Source organism: Amblyomma mixtum, chromosome 2 (genome assembly GCF_055824585.1).
Source record: "Amblyomma mixtum isolate Tamu chromosome 2, ASM5582458v1, whole genome shotgun sequence".
Classification (NCBI taxonomy): Eukaryota; Metazoa; Arthropoda; class Arachnida; order Ixodida; family Ixodidae; genus Amblyomma; species Amblyomma mixtum.
The window spans coordinates 90,871,011-90,885,568 of NC_143013.1; the positions used below are offsets into that span (position 1 = coordinate 90,871,011).

The 14,558-nt window shown below is 47.2% G+C and overlaps 1 protein-coding gene across 1 annotated transcript in view; it reads right to left on the reverse strand.

Moving 5' to 3' along the window:
• Nucleotides 1–1,881: 1,881 nt before the first annotated feature.
• The window catches only part of LOC149360116 (protein MMS22-like), a 66,532-nt gene continuing 53,855 nt past the window's right edge, over nt 1,882–14,558 (reverse strand). The window contains exons 30-33 of the mRNA XM_089572193.1: nt 10,810–10,871; nt 6,611–6,729; nt 4,643–4,708; nt 1,882–2,202 (exon numbers count right to left, since the gene is read on the reverse strand). Coding sequence (XP_089428319.1) covers nt 4,689–4,708; nt 6,611–6,729; nt 10,810–10,871 — 201 coding nt within the window. The 3' untranslated portion in view covers nt 1,882–2,202; nt 4,643–4,688. The remainder of the gene's footprint in view (nt 2,203–4,642; nt 4,709–6,610; nt 6,730–10,809; nt 10,872–14,558) is intronic.

Here is a 14,558-nt window from a genome sequence, read left to right on the forward strand (position 1 = left end):
GCCATGTGCTAGTAGTCACACTTGTTTTTCTGAGATATTATTTGCTGTTTTCTTTTACGTTTTTCTGCCCTTCCTGCTAGGGCTTATTTTAGGATTTGCAGTATACTTAAATAAAATAAAATTTATTCCGGTCACTTGAAGTCCAAATTTGTGAAGTTTTACTAACCATCATATTATTTTTATTTGCTAGTCATGTGTCAATTCATGCATTTCATTTTGTTACTCATCTTGCATCACCACGTTACAGACTATATGCTGTTATGCTATCTAATCAAGTAGTATGCACACTTGTCGGAACATTGTTGTTTTATTTCCTATCGTTCTCAGTCAGTCTAAGTTTATTGGTTTCAGCTGTGAAGGCCATACACTGTTCTGAAAAAAAAAAAGAAGAAAAAAAGCACCAACGTTTGGTTATTTATCTTTTCCTGAAAATTCTTGTCGCACTGAACAGATATTCGATATTTGAAGGTATTCTTTCTTTATATTCAAATTAAAAGATTTCATTATTCACATACGTTTCATGTTTCGTCTTTAACTCATTGACTTCTAATCCCTCCAGATTCACGCCCACCCTAAGCAGGACCATTACAGTGTCGACAGCCTCTGGCTTTGAACAGTTCTTTTTAGCCATTCTGGGATCGCATGCTGTGATCAATGGATGTTGGACAATTTTTTTATAAATGGCAGCAATGTTTGCACATTTCTCAAGTAATTCATCCCACTGAGTTCCTTACCAAGGCGACATCACTGGTGAAGAACTGGTTCGTGAAGTATTCCATGCTGATCCTTACATGCAATACTTTCTAACACAGCACTCCGTGTATTCTCTGCATAGCGGTGTGTGTATTCAGCGAATAATAAAAGATATGCTTGATCTCGTTGCGTCAGATGTTTGTAAAGTGCAGGGTGGAATCGGAAGTGTCAAGGTAATAACTGCAAAGCTTGCACCCACTTGTGTACAATGTGCCGCAATGAATGTGGTAAGTTGTGCACAACGAGTTGGTAAGAATAGTGAAGAGAATCACTTTGATGACTTCCAGGATATTTCAGTGCTTAGGAGGTGCCTCATGAACAACAGGCATACACAAATGCAGACTGCACGCTGTTATTTTAAGACCAGAAGAAAACAGTTAACAGCACGTTATCTTCCAAAAACATAACATTAGAAAAGAAGTCAACAATAGCCTGTTGCAATTTGATTAAGTCACCTTATTAATGTTCCGAGACAAAAAGACATTGGCAAACCTATATGGAAGGGCATTATCCTGATGGCATGCAATCTGTACTTTTCTAGCACTACAAGTATTTACAAATTATGGCAAAATCTAGCTGATACGCGTTTCACAGTAATGCAAAAAGATTTGTAAGAATTGAAATTTTTATCCTCAAAAAATAAGAGAAATCCGTATGCTGAAGCATCAAAAATGCAATTATGCAAATTTATTCGTGGCTGAAGTAAATTCTGGAAGCTGTTATAGTAGGCTGATGTCAATTCTCGAACGTTCTCACGGCTTGCAAAGCTGGACCCATGAGTGTGTACATATTCACTCAGTCTAGTATACAACAGTAAGAATGTTTGCACTATGTTCTTTGCATGCGCACTAGAGAATGGAAATTTCAGCACCGGCGATGTGCGGACAATGCTGTACTGGTGTAGGAATGCTTAGGACACCCGAAATTTTGCACACTGTACACAGCACACTTTGGCCGTGAAAGCTAGTGAATTTGTATCGCGTCAAAAACTATTCCAACTGTGACTGTATCACTGAGATATCTCGATCTAAGGCACAGAATAGATGTAGTAGGGTGATCACAGTGGCTTTTTTCAATATCAATTCAATGTATTTCAATGTAACAGCTGAAATCACTCAGTCAACCATGTTGAGTTTCAATTAACTTTTTATTTATTTCTCTCCATCAAATTGCAAGAGGACACAAGAGCCCACCCGCAGGTTTTTCCCCTCATTGAAACGTGATGATATGGCCAAGTCTTTGTACATACACTTGCCGGTGCTCCTTAAAAACATGCAAATATATACATATGTTACAACAGGTAGAAAAACTGCACATTGTTTTTCATCACATGCTACACAAGTGAATGGCTGCTTCAGCACTTAAAAACCTTCAAAAGATACCAGGCTGACTCTGAAAACGATGTTATGCCTCGCGGATCTTCCACAGATGACCATCTAAAAAGCAGTGCTGAAAAAGAAAAATAATAAAGAGAAGGGATCTCATGACATGTGCTGGCTCAATGAATTCAAGCAGTAAAGCATATGCACAGCATGCAACTTGGGGGAGCAAGAATAATATCACTGAAAGCCTTTTCCTATTATGTATACAGTAAAAGCTCGTTAATTCGACACTGACGGGGCCGCGAAAAATTGTCGAATTATCCGAATGTCGAATTATCGAATGAACAACAAAAAAAACAATGTTTGCCGCAACCTTTATTTGGCAAAGAAATCTGTTATCGTTGCCTGCTTTTTCGAGCGAATTTGAGCGACTACGATAGCTCTAACAGCTGCCAGGTGCTGCGCGGCGCACGCACCGTCAGGGGTTTTTTCACAGAAGTCCTCCCGCACGGACAAGGCTTCTGCGGCTTCTTTCACCGTGCACTTCAGCATTTGGGACAACTGCTCACAATTGTCACCTTCCGACGAATCGTCGTTGTCAGCGCCTGTCACTTATATTATTACATCCTCGGTCAGCTGACAGGACACAAAGGCGAGGCGCGCAGGCACTGCGCGCTACCCACACGAAAGCAGCGCGGGGAGGAGGTGAAGCAAGCGCGGCTTCGGCCGCTTATCTGTTCTTTCAGCCAGCGTCCGCTTTGCGGTTGTTGCTGCGACGCGCGTCTTATCTTTTCTCTTTATCTTTCCTCTGATCTTTTAACTCTCCTCTATCTGCACGCAGCGGCGGTGGTTGCTCGGCTGAGCCAGTAGGCAGGCCCATGCAATTTCCTTTCACCCTTCTCTCAGTCGCAACAAAACAGCAACAGCAAGCAGCCCGATAAACACGCTGACAAAGCGCAAAATTACCAAAAAAGGCGCCGCCTTATGGTTAAATAACCACGATCGTAGCAGCAAGAACACCTGGAAATGACGACACACGCCAAAACGAGACTTGCTGTCGATAGGGTGGACGACACCAACAGGACTGCTGCGAAGCACAAAAAAAAAAGACACCAGCCGCTTCGGCCGCCGCCGTGGCCGCCGCTAACCTCGCTTCCCTCGCCCTCGCTATAGTGTACTAGAATATGGGCTGACGGCGATGACCATACAGATGGCCTATCAGCCGTACAGTAGCCCTGCTCGTGGCAGTGTTTTTTTCTTTTTGCTCTCGGCACACCGGCTTGGCGGGCTGCGGAGTGAAGTCAAATTAACCGACGCACGGCAAAATTTGTTCGAATTAACGAGAGTTTCGCCCCATATACTCCTATGTATAATTGTAGGGACCTCGCGTGCGCGTCGAATTATCCGATTTTCCGAATTAACGGGGGTCGAATTAACGAGCTTTCACTGTACTGTCGATCATTGATATGCCAAACCTGCGTATATGGAATTATTGTTTACATCCAATAGCCGTAACATCCCCTTGAAAATCTCACGCAAAAGTCCGACTGTAGCAGTTGCGCTTATCAAAGAACCATTCAGTCTAACATTCAATACATAAAATGGCGCTCCACGCCCCTGTAAGTGGTGCTCCTCCTAACTGCCCTCCTGTGATAACTTCACACGCACAGAACTGCGTCACTAGCGCCGATCGCTGAGCGCCTTCAGAGAACGGGAAGTGCAGTTGCATCGACTGTGCGCCCTTGAACGAACGCTGCCTTCGGTCTGGCATACCCATTTTGCACGTTACACAGCTGTCATGCAGAGAAACCGGCGTTCGGAACACTGCTTGTCATGCACCGCTGGGCAGCTTTGATGACAAAGGCGCTGCGGAAGCCTACCATGCATTAATTTTAATGAGTAATTATTGTGTTCAGTGTATTGGTATGCCACCATGGAGATAACAAACTTTCGTGTGTTAACCTCGGATATAACAAACTTTCGTGTGTTACCTTGGATATGATGAACTTAATTACCTATGCCATGTCGGATATAACAAACTTAAGCGTGTCAACCGCGGGTATAACGAACATCGGGCCGCTAAAGCGTCCAAACAATCTGCTGAGGAGAGCATAAGAGTTCTTTATTTGCATGTTTCACACATCGAATTATCAATGTATAGAACAATTTTACAATCCCCTCCGAGCTCGGTACATCCCGGGTCAAGTGTATTAGAAATGAACTCTTGTTCTGGCTACAATTAACAATATTTTTCTTTTTATCGAAAATAAGCTTCTCAGTTGCATGAATTATTTTCTCCTATTTAAGATCGACAGCGATGTGCACTTGCACTCGGGACACCATGAATATGCAATGTTCAAAAGGTGGAACACAGGCAAAAAGTTCTTTATAAAGAACTGTTTCTACTGTGGCTAGTTTATGGGTGGGGTTTCCTTAAATTCTTGTCTTGCTACACCGACTGTTGCTCCGTAATTGAAACAGTACAAAATAGCTGAAATTCCTTTTGTAATAAAGTTTGATGGCAAAACTTGGTGTAATTCTATAAACTCCTTTTCAAAGCTACTCACAGTGTCAACAGTCTGCCGTCCTTGGCACTGATAGCCGAACCATACTTTATACTGGCCGTCCTGCTCCTGCAAATCAGTGGAACAGTGGGAAACATGAGTTCAGCGCTACGGGGAACAGGTATGGTGCGGCAACCCCAAAATAGCAGCCACAAGATACTGAACAGAAAGATGTGTGTTTGCAAAACGCTGATATAAACATCAGCTGCTTGTCAGCTTAAAGGTGCACTGAAGAGGACTCTGAACTCGTCTTGTTGCCGCGGGAACTCAATCTGCACGTTCTGAGCATTCTTAGAAACTTCGATTTATTGCCCTGTGTGGCTGATTTTCCTAATTAAATCGAATTAACGCCCGGCTCCCGCCTTTTGCTCCCGAGGGCAGAGCGGCGGCTTGCCGCTCTGCCCTCGGCGGAGTAATACGTAGTAGTCCGGAGAAGAAAATAGTCCGCATGTATTTTTATTTCTGCGGGCTTATTTTGCGGCTATATTATCTGCGAATGAAATTATTTATTCACGGAAACCTAAAAAACAAAATAAAGCGAAAGCAAAGCCTCCACGGAGCTGGCTGAAAGGCACTCCACGCGTTGGTCGACTCAGCGGACCGTATGAGGGAAAATTAAAAAAAAAAGGCGGGAGCCGGACGTTAATTCGATTTAATTAGGAAAATCAGCCACACAGGGCAATAAATCGAAGTTTCTAAGAATGCTCAGAACGTGTAGATTGAGTTGCCGCGCCAAAAGGACGAGTTCAAATTCCTCTTCAGTGCACCATTTTATGAATTTGAACGATACAATAAAAACCAGTCCACGGTTCTATTTTATGACAATGTATCAGACGTTTTCTGTACTTTTCCTTGCATACTGAAATAACTGGACAACCGAAACAAAAATGACATATCACTGGGTTTCAAGTGCTAAGTGGTGTTTTATATGTTCATATGAAATTTGGCAAGAGTCAATTGCTCCGTGAGTGTGCAGCAATAGTATCAAGAGAGCTTGCACACGAAAATGTAAGGCGAAATTTTCTACTTCAGCACGAAATTGTCCCAAATGTGCCCAGCTAGACTACCGTATTTATTCGAATCTAGGCCGATAGTTTTTAAAAAAAAACGAGATGTAGAACTCTTATGTCGGCTTAGATTCGAGGATTTCGTTTCGAGGTTTCGTATTCGTAAAATACGAATAAATGTAGCACGCAGGTGGCGCCCCCACAAAACGCCAACGAAAGACAGCACTGTAGCCGTTGCTATCCGTAGCCGTTGCTATCCGTAGCCGATACTGATCAAAGCACACATGAGCACTGGCTGCCATTTTGGCCTTGTTCTGTTCTCGTGCGGTGGCATGAGCACATTCGCAGCAGTGAAGTTTTCGTGCGTGGTTTTTATCACCAACACCATGGCACCAAACAGGCGGTGCCATTACAGTGCCGCCTTCAAGCGGAAAGTTATACTCGCTGCAGAGCAGTCGTCAAATCTTCAAGCCGGGCGGGACGGCTGATCCCGGGCTGGCGTTGCATATGTCTCCTCGCCCAAACGCCAGCCCGGGATCAGCCTGAGCGGGTTCCTGGCAATAAATGTCGTTTGCGTGCTGTACCTCTTGTTCGCAGTTGTTTTTTCGGCCGGCCTACAATCGAGGTAAGTTTTTTTTTTTCTGTGGCCTTCAACTTTTGGGTCTCGGCTTAGAATCGTGGCCGGCCTAGATTCGAGTAAATACAGTAGTGCTGAGCTTGAAGCTGGTGTCACTTACTGAAAGTGTAGTTCCTATGTTGTTATTGTTGCTATTTTGCAAAAGTTCACCACATCAACCAGCAAAATGAAATGGCTGGCACTAAAACCATGCAGGCATAACAAGGAACAGGAAAGAGAAGAAAGGTGAGTAGCATTTTAAACTTCCACATCATTTCGTTCGATCTCTCACATGAAAGGTGGTTAGCAATTATCCAGATGCACAAGTCCACAGGCCTCAGTGCTTACCAGCACAGAGCACAGTCAGGGCACGCGTGGCCTGGGATATCAGCTCACGATTTGTTCTGGCATCACCGTTGAGCGCATTCAGGCTCTTCAGCAGGCTTGGCACTGCAGACTGCAGGATCCTGTAGTGGAAGTAGAGAGTAGAGGCATGTTCACCCAGACAGTTATTTCAAAGTATTATCCTTCACATACTACTAGTATAGTAAATATAGGTTTCTCATCTTCTTGATTGCTCTGGCATAAGGACACTATAGTGTGGAAGAAGTCTCTTGAAAGTGATAACAATCACAGGTGGTAAAGACAAATACAGGTTACAAGATATTCAAAGCACATACTCTTTAAAGGGGGAAAAAAAAAAGGCGAACAGATTAGTCCTCATGTACAGCAGTTGGTAACTGATGTGATACCTTCACAAGAAATTTGATTTGCAATCTACTGCCTTCAATAGACTACCGTATTTACTCGCATAATAGGCGCACTTTTTTTCCAGAAAATCCGGCTCAAAGTTCGGGGTGCGCCTATTATGCGGGGTAAAATTTCCGGAAATTTTTCGACTCGCAAAATTGAACACACCGCGTAAACGCACTCGTGTACGGGCCGCACCCCGTTTTCGCGAAGAAAATATTGAAAGAAAAAAAAAAAGATCCGTGTAGGGCCGCACCGAAACTTTCCACGACACACGCGGGAATAGCCTTCGGAATGCATGCGCCGAGGCCTCCGCGATCGGCTCCGGCTGCGCGCAACGAGCGCTTGATCGCGGAGGCCACACACGCGCACAGGAGCTTCCAGATGCCGCCCACGGAGGGCGCCCAAGGCCAAGCTCATCATCATCATCGTTTTCCTCCGCCGCGAGCTTTCGCTATCTCTATCGCCATCAGCATCACCAGCTCGTTTTTTTTTTTTTGTTGCTGTCAAGTGCCGGGATTTGCGGTAGCGCGATAGTTATCATGGTTTATGGCTTTGCCGCGGAGCGTTGCTGTTTTATCTCGACGGGCAAGCACCTTAACAGCTCCACAGCTGGGAGTTTGCTCTCGAACACGCAAGCGTGCGGCAGGTCGGAAAATACGACGTGGCCGAGAAGTGCGGCAGTTGCGACTGCGGCGTCCCTAAATTTTCGTACACGACTCCAAGCGCCGAGGTTTTCGCGGGCCTAAGTCGGGAACGTTTCCGGCTGGAGATGAAGCTTTCCAAACAGACGATTAAAGTGAGCATCCCTGAAAACTGTGTGCGGCTGTTCTACGCAATGTCGTTGTGCGTGCTGTGGGTCTGCAGCAGCTGCGACGGCAGCAGCACTAGTGAGGACTAGTAGTCAGTTCAGTAAAAAATTTGTTAAAATAAAGATTGGGAAGCGGGGGGTGGCGAGGCGTCGGCTTGCAATCGTGTAAATACAGTATTGATCACAGTGCCAAGTTTGGGATGCGCCTATTATGCGCGGAAATAAAAAAATCTGATTTTTCGCGCCCTAACTTGGGGTGCGCCTATTATGCGAGTGCGCCTATTACGCGAGTAAATACGGTATACTTGGACAGTTTATTGAACACCAAGAAATTTTCTGGTACTCATCACAGCAGAACAAACTAAATTCATTCAATACACAACCCTTTCAATTGTAGCCCAAACAAAGTATAGCAGAACCTCGTGAATACGTTCCAGTTCCCTACGCTCAAATTAGCGGGCAATAAAAATATCCCACAGATTTACACTATTTTTTCACTGGTTAATGCGTTCCCGGACAATACGATTTTCCAGCTATGCCTGCAATATGGACTTCACCACACAACTAGAATGTCTAGCAATAAGGTGGCTTCACTGCACTACACCGGTGTAGTTGGGAGAATAGGAACTCAAAGAAGCCAAATAAACACTTTCAGGCCACACTAACATATGGGTGGGCCGTTCCAGCACAGAGCGAAATGAAGGAGAGGAACACAGCTGTATTTTAGCAAAGCATAGAGGCAAGGAAAAGCATCTGAGAACTACAACAGTTAAAAATGCTGCAGTCAGCCCTCGTGATGCCTTCCCTGCATCATTTGAGCGAAAGGTGGTGAAGTATAAAAAAAAAAAGTTAATGGCATCCATGGAGGAAGGAAAGAACTAAGGAGAGGCCCTGACGTCACGTTTTGGGAAGCCGCCCCGCAACCGGAAGTTGGCTTGGCTCTCCTCACTATCTGCCTTCTCCACCGAGCTACGGGGCGGGGATCGCGCGCGGCTCGCAAGCGCTTTGTAAAAGAAAGGTATAAAAAAAACCGCGCCGCTCGCCGCTACACTCCTACACCTCCCTCCCCGTAAACACGCACTTAGACACAGACCGGCGCACAGGTGCGGTGAACCTTTTCCGACGCCAGGCGAAGAAAGACGACATTGCGCGCCGCTTATAGCTCAGCTCACCATCCTCCTCGGGCTACCGTACACCCGCCATGTGGCCTTCGAAACGCAGCTCAGCATCGCCGAGAGCGGCTTCATGTTTCTCTGCTGTTTGGTGAGGTGCGAAAGTTCGCTGATCAAAACAATCAACGCTTCTTCGCGTGTCGAAGCGCTGTTCCGGAGTGCCACCTTTTCGCGAGATTCATTTCAATGCATCGATCGCTCCGCGTAACGACACCAAGTTTGACGAACAAAATATCAAATTAGCGGTTATTTGCTGCATTAAAAAGCAACCTTAGATGCGTGCGTAACGTCACGACGCCAGGCATGTAGACTTTAAAACGCAAAGCCGAACACACCGTGCCGAAAGCCCGTCCACCGCCACCGAGAAACACTCGGGCCCCCAGCAACAACGACGCTAACGACGCCGTACGCCGTTGCTAGTGGCCCGAGTTTTCTTAGCAACAACTACAACGTTGCTAGTGGCCCGACTTTTTAAGCCTAAATTTTGACGTCACTTCCGCCACATTCTCGCCAATGCATTGGGAATACGAAGGGCCTCTCCTCAGTTTTCCTTCCTCCATGATGGCATCCCAGCTACTTCCACCATTGCCATTGGCGTATCGGATGTGTTGCAAAGTTTTTTTTCCACACTCGGGACCACGAAAATGCGAACTAAACTCTGTGAGCTTTAGGCATGGAACTGCTCTGACCTTGTGCCAAGCAATGCCAATCAGCATTTTTATAAAGTTAAAGTGAAATTTCAGAAGTGTACCTCATCCAGCAGTCACATCTCTCAAAATCTGGCGGCTTGCATCACAGGTCTTCCCAGATTAAAGGGACACTGAGGAGAGCACTATTAATATTTTTTTTATAGCAAAATCCGATAGTTCGGCATTTCATGGCTTTGTTGCCACTTGGCCGGCAGCGAAAGATGCATTTATTTCTAAGAAATTTGGATTCGAAGTTGAAATAGTTTTTCGCGCCGCTCTGATTCAAACTTGGGGTTCTGCTATGACGACACAGAACTAAGTGACGTGAAACATGACATTCACATGACGTAACGCAGACTCCGTGATTTCTGGCGGCCAGCAGTGCGGCCCAGCAGCAGCCGAAAAGAAAGCTACTGCCGGCCGCACGTTGAAGGCATCTATCGGCTATTGCGGCCGTCGCTTCGTTTACATTTGCACCGGCGTTTTGCCAGCGTTACAATGGATCCCGTTCTCGAAGTCGTCAACGAAGTTCTCGCAAATAGACGCCTTTAGCATACCGTACGTGTACCTTGTTACCGTTAGCGGAATACCGGGAGCCCCCATACCGCTGAGAGCAAGCGCTGATTGGTCCCGGCGCTGCAGGAGCGCGCGTAGCTGTCGGGTACGTGGCGCCATCTGGCGACATCAAGGAGATTTGCGCATGCATTTGCTGCGCCTCAGTGATTCGTAGCTTCTCGTGTCCTAGTGTTGCTAGAACTATTGGTTCTAGCAACACTGTTTTGTGCTATGACGCCATGAAGCTTGTACTTGCGAGTTTGGCCTGTGGCGGCGATACCTGTATTTTGGTTCTTGCTCTTTTCTATATTACAGGAGCTTTGTTGTCAGTATGAATGGCGTTTTTGTAATCAGGAGCTGGTATTCTGTCGATGCAAGTCAACTTCAATTTCTCCTCAGTGTCCCTTTAATAGGTTTTCCCTTGCACCTTTTCAAAACTTATCAACGAAGTTTTCTTTTCAGAAATACATTAATATATTTTTGTATTTCTTTTCCAGTATCTTGGCATATGTCCGAGTTGAGATAAATCTAAACTGTTGGCGAGCCAAACTATGCAAACAAAAAACTCACTTTGAGCACTCGTTTCGTAGTGGCACCAAGCGCTTTGACAGCTCCAGGAGAAAACGAAGAGCCTGCATTGGAAAAAAGAAAATAATTAAAGGTGGGAAAGCACTAGTCACAGCTACTGTTCAAAGGCAGCAAAACATTATTTGGTGCCCATACCAACACACTGCACATGATCATATGAGACACCAAAGCAGTCACAGAAAATGAGCCACTACAGAGCTGAGCTATCTGCACACAAAAGCAGAAAGCATCGTTATTCTTGCTTTCCTGTACAGCTGGAAATTTCTCAGGCTCTCGTTATGTTGTGGAGCTGGAGAAGGTTCTTCATACTTTGACTATTTGTCCCAATAGGCAGGTGAAACAAATGTTTTTATTACGATAGCACTTAGGCTGTCATCATGTAGTTTCCTGCTACTCCGTAATGAAATTTCATGATTGGTCGCTTCCCTGATGACATCATTGGGGTCATGTGACCCCAATAAACCAATCAGAGAGCACCACCAAATTCGAAATTCCCTGATTGGTCAAGAGAGGTCACATGACCTCGTGACATCTTTACAACCTGCTCACTGTATTGTGAGAAAACTACCCACTACTGCAAAATTCAATACAGGCTGTCATGTAGTTTCCTACTACTCCATAATGAAATTTCATGATTGGCCAATTCTCTGATGACATCACTGGGGTCATGTGACCCCAATCAACCAATCAGAGAGCACCACAGTAAAGTTCAGGTTCTCTATCTTCCTCGCACCAGAGGTGCCCCGCCAGAGACGGTTGGTTTAACTCAAAGACTGAAACTTGATCTCACGCACCGGGGTGCCCCGTCAGAGACGCTCTCGTGATGAGTTGAGATGCAGGGGTAAGGCTAACACTTGACGATTTATATACAAATATTTACATTGCATATACAAGTTCAGGCACTCGAGACAAATTAAACCAACCGTCTCTGGCGGGGCACCTCTGGTGCGAGGAAGATAGAGAACCTGATCTTTACTGGCGCAGTCGACAGGATCCTGCGGCCATCGGAAGACGGCGCAGGAAGAAGATTGAACGCAGGGAGAAAGGCGACGACAAGGTAACAGGTCAGCGTTCGAGAACGGACCTGCGGAGAAATGGCGGCAAGGATGCAAGGACCACGGCAGTAGTCCAGCGACGCGGGACTGCATACGGTCCAGAAAAGCAGCGCGTCGATAACTCGACAGTCACCGGCGTCGCGAAGCAAGGCGACAGCAGCGGGCACAGGACCAGCGGCGTCGGACAGCTCATCGCAGCGTGCGGTGAAAGTGGCGGTGGACCCCGACGCCAAGGAGCTGGCAATGCGTATCGACGCATCGAAACCGTGAGTTTCCTTGGTCGCATTGTTCACGTCCCTGTGTTCGAGCCGGTAGGACAGTTGAGGGGTACGGAAGGCGGTATGGAGAGTTATCCAAGCCGGCCCTCACTTGATGTGAAGTATCGAGTGGAATTGGCGAAGGCGCGCTTAGCTTATTATCAGGCTGAGCTTGCAAAAGTGAATGGAGGAAAGGCGCCGCAATGCGAGGAAAAACCTCCGGATGTTAAGTGCGTCTTGGAGGTATTAGAAGCAAAACGCCAGCAGCTAGCGCTGGAGCTCGCTGAGCTGAAAGACTCTAGAAGAGCCAGTGATTCAGCCAGGGAGAACTGCTCCGAGTCCTGAGAGGTGAGGCCGCCTGTGCTGGAAGCCAAAGGATTATGCTTGTCATGCACAGGTCAGGGAAACAGCAGTGAGGACGCTGAAAGCAATCAGCCGGTATGCGGGAACGCATCTTTGATAGGAAACGCCGCAAAAGGTTCAGGAAGTGACAACAGGATTCCTGAAGGACGCGGAAATATCACAGCTTTTCCGCCACCGCGGGCGGCTAGCGAAGAACAGGAGCAGCCCAATTCTCACGATCTAGGACCAATCGAGACCAAGGTGTCCGATAACAAACAGGACAGCGGTGGAATTCCTGCAGGCTCTATGACTAAGATTGTGACCTCGGACAGAGAGCTAGTAACAGGTGAAAATCTGGCGTTGCTGCAAACACACACTGTGTCGGCCATAGGGCAGGAAGTGCCTCGTAGCGTCAGTGATGGCAGGAGCGTTCCATCCGAGCCAGAGAACGGAGGTGGGCCTGTTGCGCCTACCGGGCGGAGCTCCGTGCAGTTGTTGAACGCACTCGGTGTGTGTCCGGCCAGGTCGTTTGAGGACCCGGAAATGAGTGGCGACTTGCCGCAAGGCAAGCTCGGGTCAAGTGACTGCGAGGAAGCTCATGGAGCCTCGGAGTTAGACGATGCCACGAAGCCGGCAAATGCCTATCAAGCAGGGAACGGCAACGTCAAGGTTTGCCCGTGCAGGAACGGGACAAATGGCTCCAAGCGAGGCAGAGTAGCTGGAGGCAGGTGCGTGGCCTTCACGTTGAAAGTCAGCGCGTGGAGCAGTACGTTCCGTACTGCAGTACGCCAAATCCCATGTGGCAGAAGCGGCCGCACTGATATGATTACACTGGACAGGGGCTATGCTCCTTACGCAGCACGCGGTTCGTACCGGCGCGCCAGAGAGAGCGGGCCCTCAGGTGCGTCGTGTAGTCAGGGGTTTGGACCCATCAAGGATCGGGACGTTTTTGATCCTGGAGGGCACCAGCTTTTGAGCTCTCGCCCCGCTGTGGCACCGGCCTAATGAGCGTAGTAGCCATTGGGCGTTGATCGTATCGATTGAGACGCGTGGTGGCTCGAACGCGCACAAGGACGCTCGGTGCGACTAAGGAGGCTCACGTGGCCACTTACGGACGTCGTGCGAGTGCTACTGAACGCTCAAGTTGTGTGTGTGCGTGTGCGTGCGTGCGTGTGTGTGTGCGCGCGCGCGCGCTCGTTCGCGAGCAAGACGAGGGTGTCCACTTGGAGGTGGTGAACTGGGTGCAACGCACTAACTTGGACGCTGTGTTACGGCGTACGGCAGGCATGCCACTGTGTGTATTTAAGTGTGCATTTTCGTAATGTTGTGCTGGTGCCCGTGTGCATTTTTTTTGTTTTTGGTTTTGTTGGAGCAACTGGTCGCAGCGCGACAGCTTGGACTTTGGTGAATACGCTGGATTTACAGGTGTGAAACGCGCATTTGAATGTGTACGTTTTGTTTATGTTATTTCACCAACAGGGTGGTTTTGTGACACGTACCGATCCCTTTGTTATAAATCTAAAAGTGGCATTAGAGCCCTTTGTAGAATCTTGGGAAGGGCGTGTAAGGGATCGTTAGCGTTCGCGGGGGTCATTGGAACGCGGCTGGGGGCACTCAAAGCGGAGCATCTCCTTTCTTGGAACGCGGCCGCTCGCGAACGCCGGGAAGTACGGGTGTCTGGCACGAATGTGTATTTGTGTTTGTTTTTATTTTTATTTTGTGGTGGAGAGAACGTTCTACTCCGCACATGCTGGCACGACCGTGCGTTTGTTTTTCTGGAAAGGGTGTTACCCTATGGTAGTTGGAGGGCTGACCATGCTCTCGATTAGCCAATGATATGAAGAATGTAGAATGATTGGGTGCTACGGAATGTGGGCCAGGCCTTTAGGGCTTTAAAACGGCCCCGGAGCCGGAATCGGGGTTCTGGGCTAAGGTGAGATGCTACGCATCTTCGGCTACGCCGAGTAGGGGCCTCCCCTAGTATTAGCCAGTTCCACCTTTTTATTGTTGTGTATCTCTTTCCTGTTTAATTTGTCTCGAGTGCCTAAACTTGTATCTATTGTAAATTGCTGTACAT